This window comes from Sporobolomyces salmoneus (genome assembly GCF_050403485.1).
Source record: "Sporobolomyces salmoneus JCM6883 DNA, S_salmoneus_JCM6883_v1_ctg35, whole genome shotgun sequence".
In the NCBI taxonomy this organism is placed as follows: Eukaryota; Fungi; Basidiomycota; class Microbotryomycetes; order Sporidiobolales; family Sporidiobolaceae; genus Sporobolomyces; species Sporobolomyces salmoneus.
The window spans coordinates 93,956-107,731 of record NW_027481128.1 but is presented as its reverse complement, the minus strand read 5'-3'; the positions used below and the strand labels follow the sequence as shown (position 1 = coordinate 107,731).

The 13,776-nt window shown below is 50.8% G+C and overlaps 7 protein-coding genes across 7 annotated transcripts; 4 read left to right on the top strand and 3 right to left on the bottom strand.

Moving 5' to 3' along the window:
- Window positions 1-22: 22 nt before the first annotated feature.
- On the bottom strand, window positions 23-1,391 carry JCM6883_004175 (Rab family GTPase; the record flags this gene model as incomplete). Its single annotated transcript, XM_076633213.1, has 8 exons — window positions 23-159; window positions 226-287; window positions 352-564; window positions 630-663; window positions 863-985; window positions 1,121-1,125; window positions 1,196-1,230; window positions 1,305-1,391. The coding sequence occupies 8 exons, from the start codon at window positions 1,389-1,391 to the stop codon at window positions 23-25; spliced, it is 696 nt and encodes a 231-aa protein (XP_076486818.1).
- A 226-nt stretch (window positions 1,392-1,617) lies between these two features.
- On the top strand, window positions 1,618-3,221 carry JCM6883_004174 (FAM50/XAP5 family protein; the record flags this gene model as incomplete). Its single annotated transcript, XM_076633212.1, has 11 exons — window positions 1,618-1,648; window positions 1,714-1,745; window positions 1,810-2,012; window positions 2,089-2,231; window positions 2,291-2,493; window positions 2,551-2,670; window positions 2,733-2,745; window positions 2,812-2,918; window positions 2,973-3,021; window positions 3,081-3,106; window positions 3,174-3,221. The coding sequence occupies 11 exons, from the start codon at window positions 1,618-1,620 to the stop codon at window positions 3,219-3,221; spliced, it is 975 nt and encodes a 324-aa protein (XP_076486817.1).
- A 933-nt stretch (window positions 3,222-4,154) lies between these two features.
- On the top strand, window positions 4,155-6,714 carry PTR2 (Ptr2p; the record flags this gene model as incomplete). Its single annotated transcript, XM_076633211.1, has 10 exons — window positions 4,155-4,417; window positions 4,542-4,612; window positions 4,681-4,972; window positions 5,045-5,178; window positions 5,246-5,656; window positions 5,726-5,944; window positions 6,011-6,121; window positions 6,188-6,242; window positions 6,307-6,430; window positions 6,649-6,714. 10 exons carry the CDS (start codon window positions 4,155-4,157, stop codon window positions 6,712-6,714), a joined length of 1,746 nt encoding a protein of 581 aa, XP_076486816.1.
- A 448-nt stretch (window positions 6,715-7,162) lies between these two features.
- On the bottom strand, window positions 7,163-8,323 carry JCM6883_004172 (polysaccharide deacetylase family protein; the record flags this gene model as incomplete). Its single annotated transcript, XM_076633210.1, has 4 exons — window positions 7,163-7,248; window positions 7,337-7,777; window positions 7,845-7,955; window positions 8,065-8,323. 4 exons carry the CDS (start codon window positions 8,321-8,323, stop codon window positions 7,163-7,165), a joined length of 897 nt encoding a protein of 298 aa, XP_076486815.1.
- Window positions 8,324-8,569: 246 nt separating this feature from the next.
- Window positions 8,570-9,591, bottom strand: JCM6883_004171 (uncharacterized protein; the record flags this gene model as incomplete). The annotated part of the gene is made up of 5 exons (XM_076633209.1): window positions 8,570-8,758; window positions 8,819-8,832; window positions 8,889-8,975; window positions 9,074-9,341; window positions 9,400-9,591. 5 exons carry the CDS (start codon window positions 9,589-9,591, stop codon window positions 8,570-8,572), a joined length of 750 nt encoding a protein of 249 aa, XP_076486814.1.
- A 190-nt stretch (window positions 9,592-9,781) lies between these two features.
- Window positions 9,782-11,855, top strand: MSS1 (Mss1p; the record flags this gene model as incomplete). The annotated part of the gene is made up of 9 exons (XM_076633208.1): window positions 9,782-10,115; window positions 10,173-10,417; window positions 10,478-10,598; window positions 10,655-10,798; window positions 10,864-11,029; window positions 11,107-11,427; window positions 11,485-11,554; window positions 11,617-11,647; window positions 11,719-11,855. 9 exons carry the CDS (start codon window positions 9,782-9,784, stop codon window positions 11,853-11,855), a joined length of 1,569 nt encoding a protein of 522 aa, XP_076486813.1.
- Window positions 11,856-12,047: 192 nt separating this feature from the next.
- Window positions 12,048-13,502, top strand: JCM6883_004169 (uncharacterized protein; the record flags this gene model as incomplete). The annotated part of the gene is made up of 6 exons (XM_076633207.1): window positions 12,048-12,307; window positions 12,374-12,519; window positions 12,604-12,758; window positions 12,815-13,068; window positions 13,129-13,339; window positions 13,410-13,502. The coding sequence occupies 6 exons, from the start codon at window positions 12,048-12,050 to the stop codon at window positions 13,500-13,502; spliced, it is 1,119 nt and encodes a 372-aa protein (XP_076486812.1).
- Between the last annotated feature and the right edge of the window lie 274 nt (window positions 13,503-13,776).

Here is a 13,776-nt window from a genome sequence, read left to right as displayed (position 1 = left end):
AGACGAGATCCCAGTGAACCGATCAACAGCATCCTTTGTTTGCGGGTTGTCCTCCGTCGTTTGCAGAAGGTGCGATTTCGATTTTGGCACCAGCTCCAGGTCGGTCGCCGGACGAAGGATCGGCTTCAAGTTGTTTCGATGAGACGATTCGGTAGATTTCTAATGAGCCAGCGAATGTGAGCTGCCTGCACGAATGATGGATCTGAGAAGTGCTCGGATGCCTACCGGTTAAGATTGTTTGGAATGCGTTTTCGACGTTCGAAGCGTCGAGTGCGGAAGTCTCAATGCTGCGAGCAGAGAGCAATCTGTCAGTTCGAACTCACGATGCGAAGAGCGCAATTGAAAACTCACAAGCTTAGACCGTTCTCTTGCGAAAATAGCGTAGCTTCGTCCGTCGGCACCGCTCTCAAATGTCTCAAATCACTCTTGTTACCTACGAGCATGATGACGATGTTGGAATCTGCGTGATCGCGAAGTTCCTTCAACCAACGGAGAACGTTGACGTAGGTTGCGTGTTTCGCAATGTCGTAAACGAGCAGAGCTCCGACGGCACCTCGGTAGTATCTGAACGGAAGGGTCATCAGCATGAGAGTTGTGAATCTGTGGCGACGGTAGGCGGTAAAACTCACGCAGAAGTGATTGCTCGGTAACGTTCTTGTCCAGCTGTGCGAAAGAGCGAAAATGCATCAGCGCTCCAGTCCTGCTTGTATTAGAAACCGCATCATCTGTTGTAGCACCCCGTTGATTCCGAATCGTCTCCGTCTTCACTCGAAGCTCCCTTGTTGTTTAGTTTTCCAAATCTTCATTTTCATCTCCTGCATTCTCGGTTGATTCCGGCGGCTAAGAAAGAGATGCGACTTACCAGTATCCCAGATCTGTGCCTTCACCGTCTTTCCTTCAACGCTGATTGACCTCGTCGCAAACTCGACTCCGATCGTAGACTTTGATTCGAGGTTGAACTCATTTCGAGTGAAACGCGAGAGAACTGTTCAGCGTGAAGTCGGTGATGTATAGATCCGAGTAGAAGGGAGAGGACAAATGCGAGTGAGAGAGGTCGTTAGCGTTCAAGCGGGGTAAACGGACGGGGGAACAAGAAGGGTCGAGGAGACAGGAGACGAACGGTTACTGGAGAGCACACAGAGAAAATATCAGCATGGAGACTCTACACGATGCTAATAACTCTACAAGCACTCACGATTTCCCGACACCAGAATCACCGATCAGAACGACCTTGACACAAACGGGAGTTCATCGCGACGTGAGTCTCTCTGTTACTACACAGGAAGTCGAGGTCGATAACTCACCTTGAACAAGTAATCGTAGCTAGAATCTCCCTGTGAGCGCGATTCATGAAGGTTAGTCGTGCGGGAATTGATGAAACGGCCAAACATCGACACGAGTATCTCGCTCGGATACGCGTGCAGAGAGGGACTTGCCATTGTGGTTCGAGTATGTAGTTGTCTGGTAGTTGATCTAAGGATGGAAGGCGAGAAAGTGATTGAGTTGGAAGAGAGACACGCGAGACGGATCTCTTGTTTCTCCTTCTCGATCATTCACTCGCGATTCCGGTACACCTCCAAGATCAGATCATAAGAGAGCACTTGATACCTTGCAGCCATGTCGAATCAGACTGAACAGATGAAACTCGGTAAGTCTCTCCTCCCTCTGATCTCCCCTCGCTCAATCGATCTCTGACCTCTTGTACGCCTGCAGCCAAGTTGGAGAAGAAGCGGAAAGATATGCTGGTGAGTGTACACCGCCCTGAGCTCCTCATCGAGCAGCTTTCGCTAACTCCATTCGCTTGCTCAGGATGGATTCGCCGCCCAGAAAGAAGATCTCCAGAGTACTCGGAACCGTACTGGTTCTGATCGATTCACGAGCAAGACGGACGGCATGGAAGAGTCCTTGAAAAAGTCGACGTACGGTCTCGTTCAATTGAGCGATTTCAAGGAAACTCGAGAGAAGTTGGAAGAGATGGCGAGGAAGGAAGCTGCAGGTGCGGGTGATGTCAAGTGAGTCTATTCGAGTACCTTCAGTGTGCTATAACGTCGAGCTGACTCGTCGTCTGGAGACGTCGTCAATTGACAGAGAAGAGGAACGTAAAATAAAGAAAAAGAAAAAGGACAAGGGTAAAGTCAAGCTATCGTTCGGAGACGACGAAGAAGGCGACGCAGACGACTCACCTGCACCGAAGAAGAAGCAGAAGAAGGAAGTAGACGAAAGTGAAGATGGTAAGCGGACCGATTTTCGATTCTCGAGACTGACAAGCTGAACGTTCAACCTCTCGTAGCTGCGTCAAAGAAAGGAAAGCTCGGCAAGAACCCGACAGTCGATACATATTTCCTCCCAGACCGAGTACGAGAAGAAGCGGAAAGAAAAGAACGAGACGAGTTGCGCAAGAAATGGCTCAAAATGCAAGAAGATATGAAACAAGAACCGATCGAGATTACATACTCGTACTGGGACGGGAGTGGTCATCGCAAGACATTACAAGTACGCTCATCCTTCATCTTTCATTACTACGCTCGCTCACTCCTCTCGCTGTGACAGTGCAAGAAGGGAGATACGATCGCTCAATTCCTCGAAAAGTGTCGACAACAAGTTCCCGAGCTACGATTGGTCTCGGTTGATAGCTTGATGTACGTCAAGGAAGATCTGATCATTCCTCATGTGAGTCTTTGTCGCCTTACTTTGGGAGGTCGTTCGGAAACTGACTTTGATCTCCTTTGCAGCACTATACCTTCTGTTTGTTTCTCGCAGTATATGAACCTCATTCAATGCATCTACTGACCATTACTCTCGTTTGCATAGACGACTTCATTGTAAACAAATACCGAGGAAAATCTGGACCGATGTTCAATTTCGACGTTCACGAAGATATTCGTCTGACCCACGATGCCGCGATCGAGAAGGACGAGGTGAGTACACGTTCTCTTGTCTCTTAACAGTTACCTGACTATATGGCTCCGTAGTCTCACGCCGGCAAAGTCATCGAACGAAGTTGGTATAACCGGAACAAGCGTAAGCCGACTCCTCACTCTCTGCGTCCGATATCGACTGATGTACCTTTGTGACTGCAGATATCTTCCCTTGTTCACGGTTCGAGGTAGGTCTTGAACTCCTCACATCTAAACGCTTGCTGACTCGCTGACCTTTCTTCAATTTTCTGACAGCTCTTCAATCCGGAAGTCATCCGCGAAAAATACACGATTCATGGGTAGAGAGTTCGAAGGCGGTATACGACTGATGTGCAGCAGGTTTGATATCGCTCTTGTCGAAAGTCGCAATTCGAATTCCGTTGTGTGCTCAGACTTCAATTTTCGCAGAGAGATTCTTCGTCCATCTTGCCGCTACCTGCCGCCTGCAGTCCACCATGCGTCGCTGCTCTCCATCACCACGTCTATCTCGATTGTCGACCCCGCTCCCTGCAGTCCACTTTCGACCAGTATCGCGACGGCAAACCGTCACAGTCCTGCAATTTCGAATAAAGGCAACCCTCGTGAAACGCTCCCTATCTCTCGCTTCCCTTCTGGCTTTCCTCGATCTCCTCATGTCGAAAGTGCTGCCAAGACCTCGAGATTGGATCAGACGACCAGGGAAATCATTCGTGAGGGCCCAAGCTGAAAATGAGTCGACAGCTCGGACAGCTCATAATTGCAGCCTCGTCACGCGAGCAGACCGTACGGATCGTCGCCATTACCGGTCAGACTTTCGTTAGGTTTCGACATCACGACAGGCGAAAAAATCACGCCAAATCACAACTCAGTTCGGGCACGGAAGAAGTCTCGACTGGAGGGCTCGATCTAAGTTTGGCGTCTGAACCGCGAGGTCAACCCCACTCCTTTTTCGTTCCCGCATGTTGATTTTTCGTTTTTTGTTCAAAGATTTTCTCAGAGCACGACTTCCCCGGTTGAACCTCGATACGAACGATAACAGCTTCTACTCCCACTCCTACCTATCCTCGTTCAACACCCATCGACCTTCCCGTGAGTCGACAGAGCTCGCAAAGTTCGACGACGATTCGACGCTAACCTCTCAGTTTCTCACCCGACCCTCCTTACCCCATACTTTTCACTCCCTCTTTCCCTCGCTTAACGTCTACCAACCTCTACACCTTTCCTAGTCTCCTGTCGCTCCCTCCCCTCTAGCCCAACATGTCTTTGGACCCGAACGGAAACGCTCTCGAAGCGATCGCAAACGCCGACATCCACGACTCTGAACGCCTCGACTCGAAGGATTCGAAAGAGGGACACAACCTTTCGGTCGACGAGAAGCTAGCAGTCGGTTCTTCCAGCAACGGCGAATACGAAGAGGACGAAGATTATGAGGGAAAACCAACCGAGGAGGAACTTGCCACCCTGCGTCGTGTATCTGGCAAGATCGATTGGTCTGCCTACCTCATCGCCTTCATTGAGCTGTGAGTCATCTCATACTGCTATCTCACGAGTCATCGCTGCAGAAACTGATCAAAATCCGCTGTTTTCGCTTCCTTTGTGCTTTTCTCGCTTCTTTTCGACTTTATCGACCTCTACCTGCTCCAGCTGCGAGCGTTTCTCCTTTTATGGTTCCACGGTGATCTTCGTCAACTTCATCCAGCGTCCTTTGCCCGAAGGTGAGTGACTTCAAGTCACTTTCTCGAAAAGAAATCGCTGAAAACTGATTTTTCCTCGCGAGAAACAGGTTCGACGACCGGATCTTCCAGGCCTGATCAAACCTCAGGTACTCTCGGCAAGGGGCAACAAGCTTCGACCGGTCTTACGACGTTCAACCAGTTCTGGGCGTACACGACTCCTCTTCTCGGTGCCTACCTCGCCGATACCTACTTCGGTCGATACCGCACCATCTGCTACGCTCTCGCCATCGCCATGGTCGGTCACAACATCCTCATCGTCTGTGCTATCCCCTCGGTCCTCCAAAAGCCCGACACTGCACTCGGTATTTTCGCTTTGGCCATTGTCATCATGGGTCTCGGGTGAGTTCTCTCATCGTTGTAGAGGGCATTTGAAACTCTTTGACTGACTCTTTCTCTCGGACTACTTTGAAGAACCGGAATGTTCAAGTCCAACATCTCGCCTCTCATCGCCGAGCAAATCACGAACCACAAATTGACCATCACCACTACGAAGAAGGGAGAGCGTGTCATCATCGATCCCGCCGTCACCACTGCTCGCGTTTACAGTGAGTCTTAGTCCTCGATCTCTGGCAAAGTACCCGAGCTGAATTGTTTCACTTTCGCTCGCGACAGACTACTTCTACCTCATGATCAACGTCGGTGCTTTGCTCGGACAAATCTCGATGGTCTACGCTGAGAAGCGTGTCGGATTCTGGCTCGCTTTCCTCCTCCCGACTTGCGTCTTCGCTCTTTGCCCCATCGTTCTCTTCATCGGTCGTAACCGTTACGTCAAGACTCCTCCTACCGGTTCCGTTCTCGGCAAAGCTCTAAAACTCCTCGGTCTCTGCTTCAAGGGCAAGCTCTTCAAGCCGACTCAATGGACCGCCGCTGGATTCTGGGACGCCGCAAAGCCTTCGATGATCCCTGTCAACGAACGACCTGCTTTCCTCACCTGGAACGATCAATGGGTCGACGAAGTCCGTCGTGGATTCAAGGCTTGCCAAGTCTTTGTCTTCTTCCCGATCTACTGGCTGACTTACAACCGTACGTTCCGAGCTCGAGCCCTTTCTTCCGTTTTCCCGAGGTTGACTCAATTTTTGCTTTCTCCCACAGAAATCAACAACAACTTGACTTCGCAAGCTGCTCTTCTCAACACCCACGGTCTCCCCAACGATATCCTCAACAACTTGGACCCCTTCGCATTGATCATCCTCATCCCCATTCTCGATCTCTTCGTCTACCCTGCTCTCCGACGCGCCGGGTTCAACTTCACCCCGATCAAGAAGATCTTTGCTGGATTCATGTGCGGAACTATTGCCATGATCCTCGCCGGTTAGTCCCGCTCTATCTTGCGATTTTTCGAGCTTCACGACTGACTCGCTACAATTCTTCGCTCAGGTATCACTCAAACCCTTATCTACCAGCGATCCGCTTGCGGTAAGGAAGCTAGCACTTGCGAAGCCGAGCCTTTCATCGATCTCAACGTTTGGGTCCAAACTCCCACCTACAGTACGTTTTCGGTCTTTCCTTTCTCCCTCGCGATGTCACTCGAGCTGATCCCTCTGATGTTCTCAGTCTTCATCGCTCTCTCCGAGATCTTCGCTTCGATCACTTCCCTCGAATACGCTTTGTAAGTAGCGATCTTTCAATCGTTTATGGATGAAGCCTGACTTTGTTTCGTTTGACTTCAACAGCACCAAGGCCCCTAAGAACATGCGTTCGATGGTAATGGCAGTCGGCTTGTTTACCACAGCTATCTCGGCTGCCATCGGAGAAGCTTTCCTTCCCCTTTCGACCGATCCCCTTCTCGAAATCAACGTGAGCTCTTTTCCTTCTTTCATTCCGTTCCTTCCCTTTAACTTACACCATCTCTCTGGCGTAAACTGTATTTCGTATTCGCGGGCCTCGCCTTCGTTGCCGGTATCCTCTTCGCGTTCTGCTTCCGAAACCTCGACAAGGAAGAGGACAAGGTACATTTGATCTTTTATTCCCTTTTTCTCGCATATGCTGACGTCGCTCCCTTGTTCGCGTTTCAGCTCAACAACATCTCCGGTGGTACGAACCACGCCGCCGCCGAAGAACAAAAGAAGTACGTCGCTTAGAAGATTTCGCGCACGGCTCTCCGCTCTCTCCTCTTTCTCCTCTCCATTCTCTCTCTAGTCGCATTCTGGGTCTCTTGTATCGTAATCTCTGTCGTATATACCGCACATGGGTTGTAAAGGAAGACCAAGTTAGTTCTCAATCGATGTTTGCTCCTGGTCTCGTCAGCGTTTCTCGCGTTCAAGCGTCGAAAAAGTCGGCCTCGACAGACTTTGCCGAGCTAGCACTGCTTGCGAGGTGGTCTCGACGATGTGATGAGCCGAAGCGGTCAAGGTGCGCCGTTCGTGAAGAAAGATCTTGACTACTGGATCCTCGCGCAGTCTGATCCGCGCTCAGTCTTATCTCCCTCGTTGTGAGCGTCCCTGTAGCTTGCACCCAAGCGTTCATTGACATAGATCAAACCGAGACTGCAAGCGTTTGTGCTTATTTACATGGACTCGGCAAATCTGACTACTTCTTCTCCTCTTCAGCCTTGAAAGGATTACGAGCACGGAACTCGTCGTTGATCTCGCCCATTGTCACCCACTCTACTCCTTCTGTAACGTCACGGAGGGGTCAGCGCTCGATGTCAACTTTCGAAAAGCGAGGCTCGATGTCAACTTTCGAAAAGCGAAAATTACTTACCGTGACCATTGATCCATTCGATGAGCTCTTCGAGGATGAGCAAAAGATGAGGTCGACCCGACGTGTCAGGGTGGATCGTCAATGGGAAGACGAACCATTCCTCCTCGCGGTAGAAGTACTTGAAATGGGCCTTCCAGAGCTCAAGAGTCGTTCTCGCATCGACGAATCCGTGCGAATTTGGAGCGTCTTTGATGAACATGTGAGGTGGAAGATCGTCAAGGTACCACGAGGCGGGAACAGTGACGAGTTTCGTGTCGGTCCCTCGTACGAGAGGGCTCATCCACGTCTCTGCGTCCTTCTTGTAATCGATATTCGTCCAGGTATCTTCGTCGCGAGTGTAAAACGGTTGGCAGTCGTGGGCTTGCGAAGAATGGTCGTATTCGATTCCTCGGTCGAGCAGGAGTGCAATGCTTTCCTTCGACGTCTCCCACCAGCACGTAGCTGAACAAAGCGATCAAGAAAATTAGTCGAATCGAAAGATGTGAACTCATTGACACTAAAGACTCACTGTGTCCCCTCGGAGGTTTACCGCAGAACTCGGTCAATTGCTTGATTGTGTGGTCGAGGACGTCTCGTTGCTGTTCTACCGTCATCTTCCTCGGGTTTTCGTGGGAATATCCTGTCAAACGAAAATCAAAACTCGAAAAAATCAGTTTTCGTTGTCACCAGGAAACTGCAGAGACCGCTCGGTCGACACACGACGAGTACTCAAGTATGATACGACTTACCGTGTAATCCTATCTCATGCCCTTGATCACGAACCATCGCCATCTCTTTCGGAAAAGTGTCGAGCGAGTGACCGGGAACGAACCACGACGTCTTTATGTTGTACTTCTTGAACAGTTTGAGCAATCGAGGTACTCCAACTTCTCCAGCGAAACATCCTCGTGTCATGTCGTTGGGCGAATCTCCTTTCCCGTACGAATCCAACCATCCGGAGCAGGCATCGACGTCGACACCGATAGAGCAGAGGGCACGTTTGGGCATTTTGCGACTGAGTGACTGGAAGGAGCGAGATGTGGTGGGTGACGAGAGAGGAGAAGGAAGAGAGTTCAATTCCGTCGGACGTGCGGGGATTTTAGATTTGAGATAAGGGTAATTACCCGCTAATAACCCGCAACTAGGCGCCGACGATGGTCAAAGCGGAAGACGGAAGAAAGCAGGCAGCACTCGCAACGATGAGGCTGGTCGAGGGGGCACGGGAAGACCCGTCTGAAGATAGAGATCGCGAGCCTATTGGCACACGTTGCACTCTTCGATCCAAACTGGTTCTTTCGTTCCTCCTTTCCCATCTCCTAACGAGCTCAGGCCATCGATACACTCGCGTGAGGATGCAATCGAGAGATCCGCTTGACCAAAAGCGACGTATTTCCCCGTTAGCTTCTTCAGCTTTGCGGGATCCGAAGTCAGAGTGACAAAGAACTGTGAGATGTCCGGGAGTCAATCAAATCCTCGAACGCGACAGGAGGAAGTTACACTTACTTGTGACGTATTCGCTATCGAAGAGATGTGTTAGTAGAGCGCAAGTGCGGAAGCGGAATCGCACACTCACAATTCTTCCCAGAGTTGGCCATCGCTATTGTTCCCAGCTCAAACGCAGTCTTGAGCCCCTCCTTCTCGTCGTTGAATGTTCCTCCGTCTAAGTCGAGGTAGATCGTCAGGGGAAAAGAGAGGATGAGAACCAGTCGTTAGCTCAAGTCAATGCGAGGATCAGAATCTGGTCGCGAAAGCACCTACAGATCGATTCTCCTCCGCTTCCGTCTTGCCGTGTCACATCACCAGTCTGAGCTACGAACCCCTCCTCGATTCGGAAGACCTTCGACCCAGCGTATTTGAGCGGTGGATTCGGTGATCGTTTGCTTTTCAGCTTCTTCGAATCGGTGAGGAGGTCGAGGAAGTTCGAGGTTGTCTTCCTGAGACCGGGAACGTCACTTCGAACGGTGATATACAGTCGAGGAAGACGAAGAGAAGCGGGAGGAGAGAAAGACGAGGCGGTTAAGGTTGTCTGTGTTTGGCGCGTGGTCAGCTCTTCGCGACCCTTGAAGGAGACCAGAGTCACTCACCTTTGTCTCTGCCTCGTACATAGCGGTAAGGGTCTCTCTAGATGCCTCGTCCAGTTCGTTCAACTCTTCCGGTAGACCATACTTTGCTCCATTCTGGGCCAGCCACTTCTCGAGTGCCTTGTACTGCGAGTAATCGTGGTCGTATCGTGCTTGATCTCCTGCCGCAAAGTCGATAAAGCATCTGGAAGCCATTGAGGAAATGTTGAGAGACGAAATGAGACGGTCGAAGATCGCTGAGAGTTGGGCTACAGCCGTCGGGCGGTTCTCGAGGTAGTTCGCTGATGTTTCGCTGACCGTCTGTCGAGGACGAAGGCGATGGTGTAGGGAGAGAGAAAGGAGAGTTTCTCAGGTTGATCTCAAACTCCTCCCTTTGCGACTCTCGATGCTCCGAGCGGCTCTTCGACCACTGTGTAACTGTCCAACGGTCTTTCAGCACCCTCCACTGAAGCGGATCCGGCTCGGTTCGACCTCGGCGAGCTCACAGGTTCAACTTCCGACAATCTTCGCATCTGCAAGCGGGAAAGGACGAAGCGCGATCCAGATACTCAGGATATCGGGAGATGATGCACTCGAAGTATGGCGCAAGATGACAGTCTCACCAAAGGGGCAGAAACAACCTCAAACAGATCCAAATCCTCGTTCAGCGATTCTTCGCAAGGTCGTTCACCCTCAAACTCGTGAGATCCTTGATGAAGGCGTCGTTCTATACTTCCCACGTACGCTCACTTCCTCTCTACGCCTCTCACCTCCCGCTAATCCACTGGGAGAGCCAGGTGAATCATCTTTGACGGCGCAACCAACTCTCGAACTTCATCTTCACGGCTCGCCTGCTCTCATGTCGCTCATGCTCCAGCTATTACCGACATTGTCCAAGCGTTTCCGAATGGCTGAACCGGGAGAGTTTACTAGGTTAGCGTTCGAAGCAGGCAAGATGGATTTGACCGAAGTAGAAGGGATTCGGGATCTTGTCGATGCCGACACTGAGGCACAAAGGAAGCTCGCGGCTCGTCAAGCTAGTGTGAGTCTATCCTGACTTTCAGGGTAGCAGCGAAGATGCTCACCTACAGGTCTTGAACAGGGACAAATGCGACAAGCCTACGACTCGATGAGGGCGACCGCGATCGAGGGCATGGCTCTAGTAGAAGCGTTGGTCGACTTTGGTGAAGATGAAGGTATCTCGGAAGGCGTCTTTGATCAAGGTACGTTGAGCTCCCCTTCGTTTCGTTCCAATATGAATCTGATGATTTCTTTGCAGCTCGCGAGAAGGTCACATCGCTAAGAGACCAGATTTCCAAGTATCTCGACGACGGTCGACGAGGGGAGATTATCCGAACAGGGATTCACCTCGCAATCGTCGGTCCGCCAAACTCTGGCAAGAGTACGACTTTGAATTGGCTAGGTTCGTCGATTCGCCTCTAGTTCTCGCTCACACGGTAGCTGATTGTGCGATGATTACCTGTGTAGCACAAAGGGAAGCTGCTATAGTGACAGCTATTCCTGGCACGACGCGAGATGTGGTCGAACTCTCGCTTGACTTCCACGGTTTCCCGATTCTCGTTGCCGACACCGCGGGCTTACGCGCGACGAAAGATCAGGTCGAAGCTATCGGCATCGAGAGAGCCCTCGCCAAGTAAGCTTCGTCTCTCCTCGTTCCCATCGGATCTTCTCGGTTAACAAGGCGGCCTTTTGTCCCTTTCCGCGAAACAGAGCCGATGTCGCCGATATCAAGCTATGTATTTTCTCGCTTGAACAACTGTTTCCAGATTCAGCGTCCCGGAGTCAACTAGAGCCTCATATCGATCCTTTGACTCTCGACCTCATCGATTCGAGCACGCTCATCCTCCTCAATAAAACCGATTCTTTCCTTCCGACCAAGGAACATCTGGAGGCGATCTCGAAAAATTTGTCTCGAGCAGGAAAGAACTGGATTGGGAAAGGGAAGGAACGAGAGTTTTGGCCGGTCAGCGTCAAAGAGGGAACGGGATTGAAGGAGTTTGCAGCTGGTCTCATGGAGGAACTCAAGGCGCGGTCAGTCGAGTTCACCAGCTCGAAGATACCCCATACTGACGCCTGATGCTCGAACAGGTATGACTTGTCCGATGATCTAGAAGAAACCCCGATCGTGACTCATGAAAGGCATCGTCGACATCTCGAAGTGAGTCATTACAGTACTATGCCTCTTCTAGCCCTGACTGAGTTTGATTTTGCGTCGTTCAGGAATGTCGAGAGTCCCTCAATGCCTTCCTCGGTAAGTCGCCCTGCGTCGATTCTTTCGCAGACTCGAATTTTTCGCTAAAGTATCACTCATTGAATCAATAGATCTCGGAGCAGATGACCTCGTCGATGCAGGGGAAGAGCTTAGATATGCTGTCGTTTCCCTGGGGAGGATCTCGGGTGTGGTTGATGTTGAGGAGGTTTTGGGGGAGATTTTCGCTGGATTTTGTATTGGAAAATGAGATTCGGCTCCGTCCATTTGAGACCGTGGCGCGCTCTCAGCGTCGACGCTATAGCGAGCGAGATCGTGAGCTGTAGTAGTCCACTCGGATGCGACGATATCGATTCCGAAACTTTAGAGAATTCGGAGTTCGGGTTACCGCGTGGGTCAACATCTCTCTCTTCTCTTCTTCTCCCGTTCGACGCTCGCAACAATGAGTACGATCACGCCCGTCACGATCTCGTACAATTCTCTCGTCTCGAAAGACGCATCCCTCTCGGCTCAGATCAAAGAGGCATTCGACAGTTCACCCGAATCTCTCGGTCTCCTCATCGTCAAGGACTTGCCAGCTAGCTTTGTGCAGTTGAGGAGGAGGCTGTTGCTCTTGAGTAACGCGTTTGCGTCTCTGCCAGAGGAGATCCGGGAGAACTACACTAGTCCAGAGACGAGCTACAGTTTCGGATGGAGTCATGGGTGAGTTCTTGACCGCTCGTTACGAAGTCGATGTCAGCTAGAAGACTCAGTTAGCTCGTAGCACAGAAAGGAGATTATGAATGGCAAACCCGATACCCTTAAAGGCTCATTGTACAACAATCCGTCGCAAGATGAGACACCCGGATTGAAAGCTGGCGATGATCCTATCAAAAACATCTGGCCACGAGAGAAGGGAATCGAGGGTTACGAAGGTGAGTGGAATCTTTCTTTGTCTTCAAACGAAAACGTTCAACGCGAAACTGATTTCGCTCCTCCTCGTTCCGCAATATTGATAGAGACGTTCAAGGAAATGTGCAGCCTCATGGTAGAGATCGGTTCTCTAGTCGCCGCAGCTTGCGATCAACTCGTCGGAACCGATAGTGCAACTTCGAAATCCGTCGAAGAGCTCGTGCGACAAAGTCAATCTTCGAAAGCTCGACTGCTGCACTACGTGAGTCTCTCATCTTGGAGTAGCCCTACCAGGCTCACTGATGAAATCGCTTCCAGTTCGCTCGACCCGATTCTGTTTTTTCACTTCCTCCTTCCACATCCATTTCCGATTCTTCCTCAGATGAGAAGATTGATGACTCTTGGTGCGGCACCCACATCGATCATTCCCTCCTGACCGTACTCTGTCCGAGCATGTACCTCTTCCACCCGATGGAAGAGAAGTTATCGCCTCTCGTGATTCCTTCGCCGAGCAAATCGACCGGGCTCTTCATCAAAACACGGTCAGGTCAAGTAGTTCAGGCTACTATCCCGTAAGCTGTTCCTTGCGATGCTCTGTAGCTCACGGTATTGACCAAATTCTGAATTGACAGCGAGGATTGTGTCGCTTTACAAACTGGCGAAACTCTCGAACTTCTCACTTCTCAACGACTCGCTGCAACACCTCATTTCGTCAACGCTACTGCGTCCTCTCTCGGCAAACGCGCACTCGAAGCGATTGAGAAGAAGAAAGGGGAAGACGAGAGCTGGAAGGAAGTCCAAACTGGAACAGTTACGAGAGAGACGCTCGCCGTCTTCCTGCAGGTGGGTCTCGATATCACGTCTATAAGTTTGCCAAAAGGGTGACTGACGGAACCTTGACATGAATGAACAGCCGAACAACGATGAAGTGATTTCGAAAGAGGGCGAGACGTTTGGGCAGTTCACTGAGCGGGTATTTCAGCGACACTACGATGAGGCAAAGTAGTTGGAAGTCAGCAGCATACATCACACGGGTGCCGAGTGCAAAGGGTCGACCTTTAGAAACTCGAAGACGATGTTCTCAGGCTGAAACGAGAATCTGCGAGCGCAAGAACCTCGAAGCGCTTCTTTCGCTGAAAGGGAGCAGCTCGAAGAGCTATACCGAGTGTACACGGACATTCGCGCGTGAGTGTGCTGAGGAAGAACGGAAAACCAGAATGACGAAGCTGAATGATTTGGCTGCGAGGTTTCTGAGAAGAAAATTGAATGGGAAAGCTCGC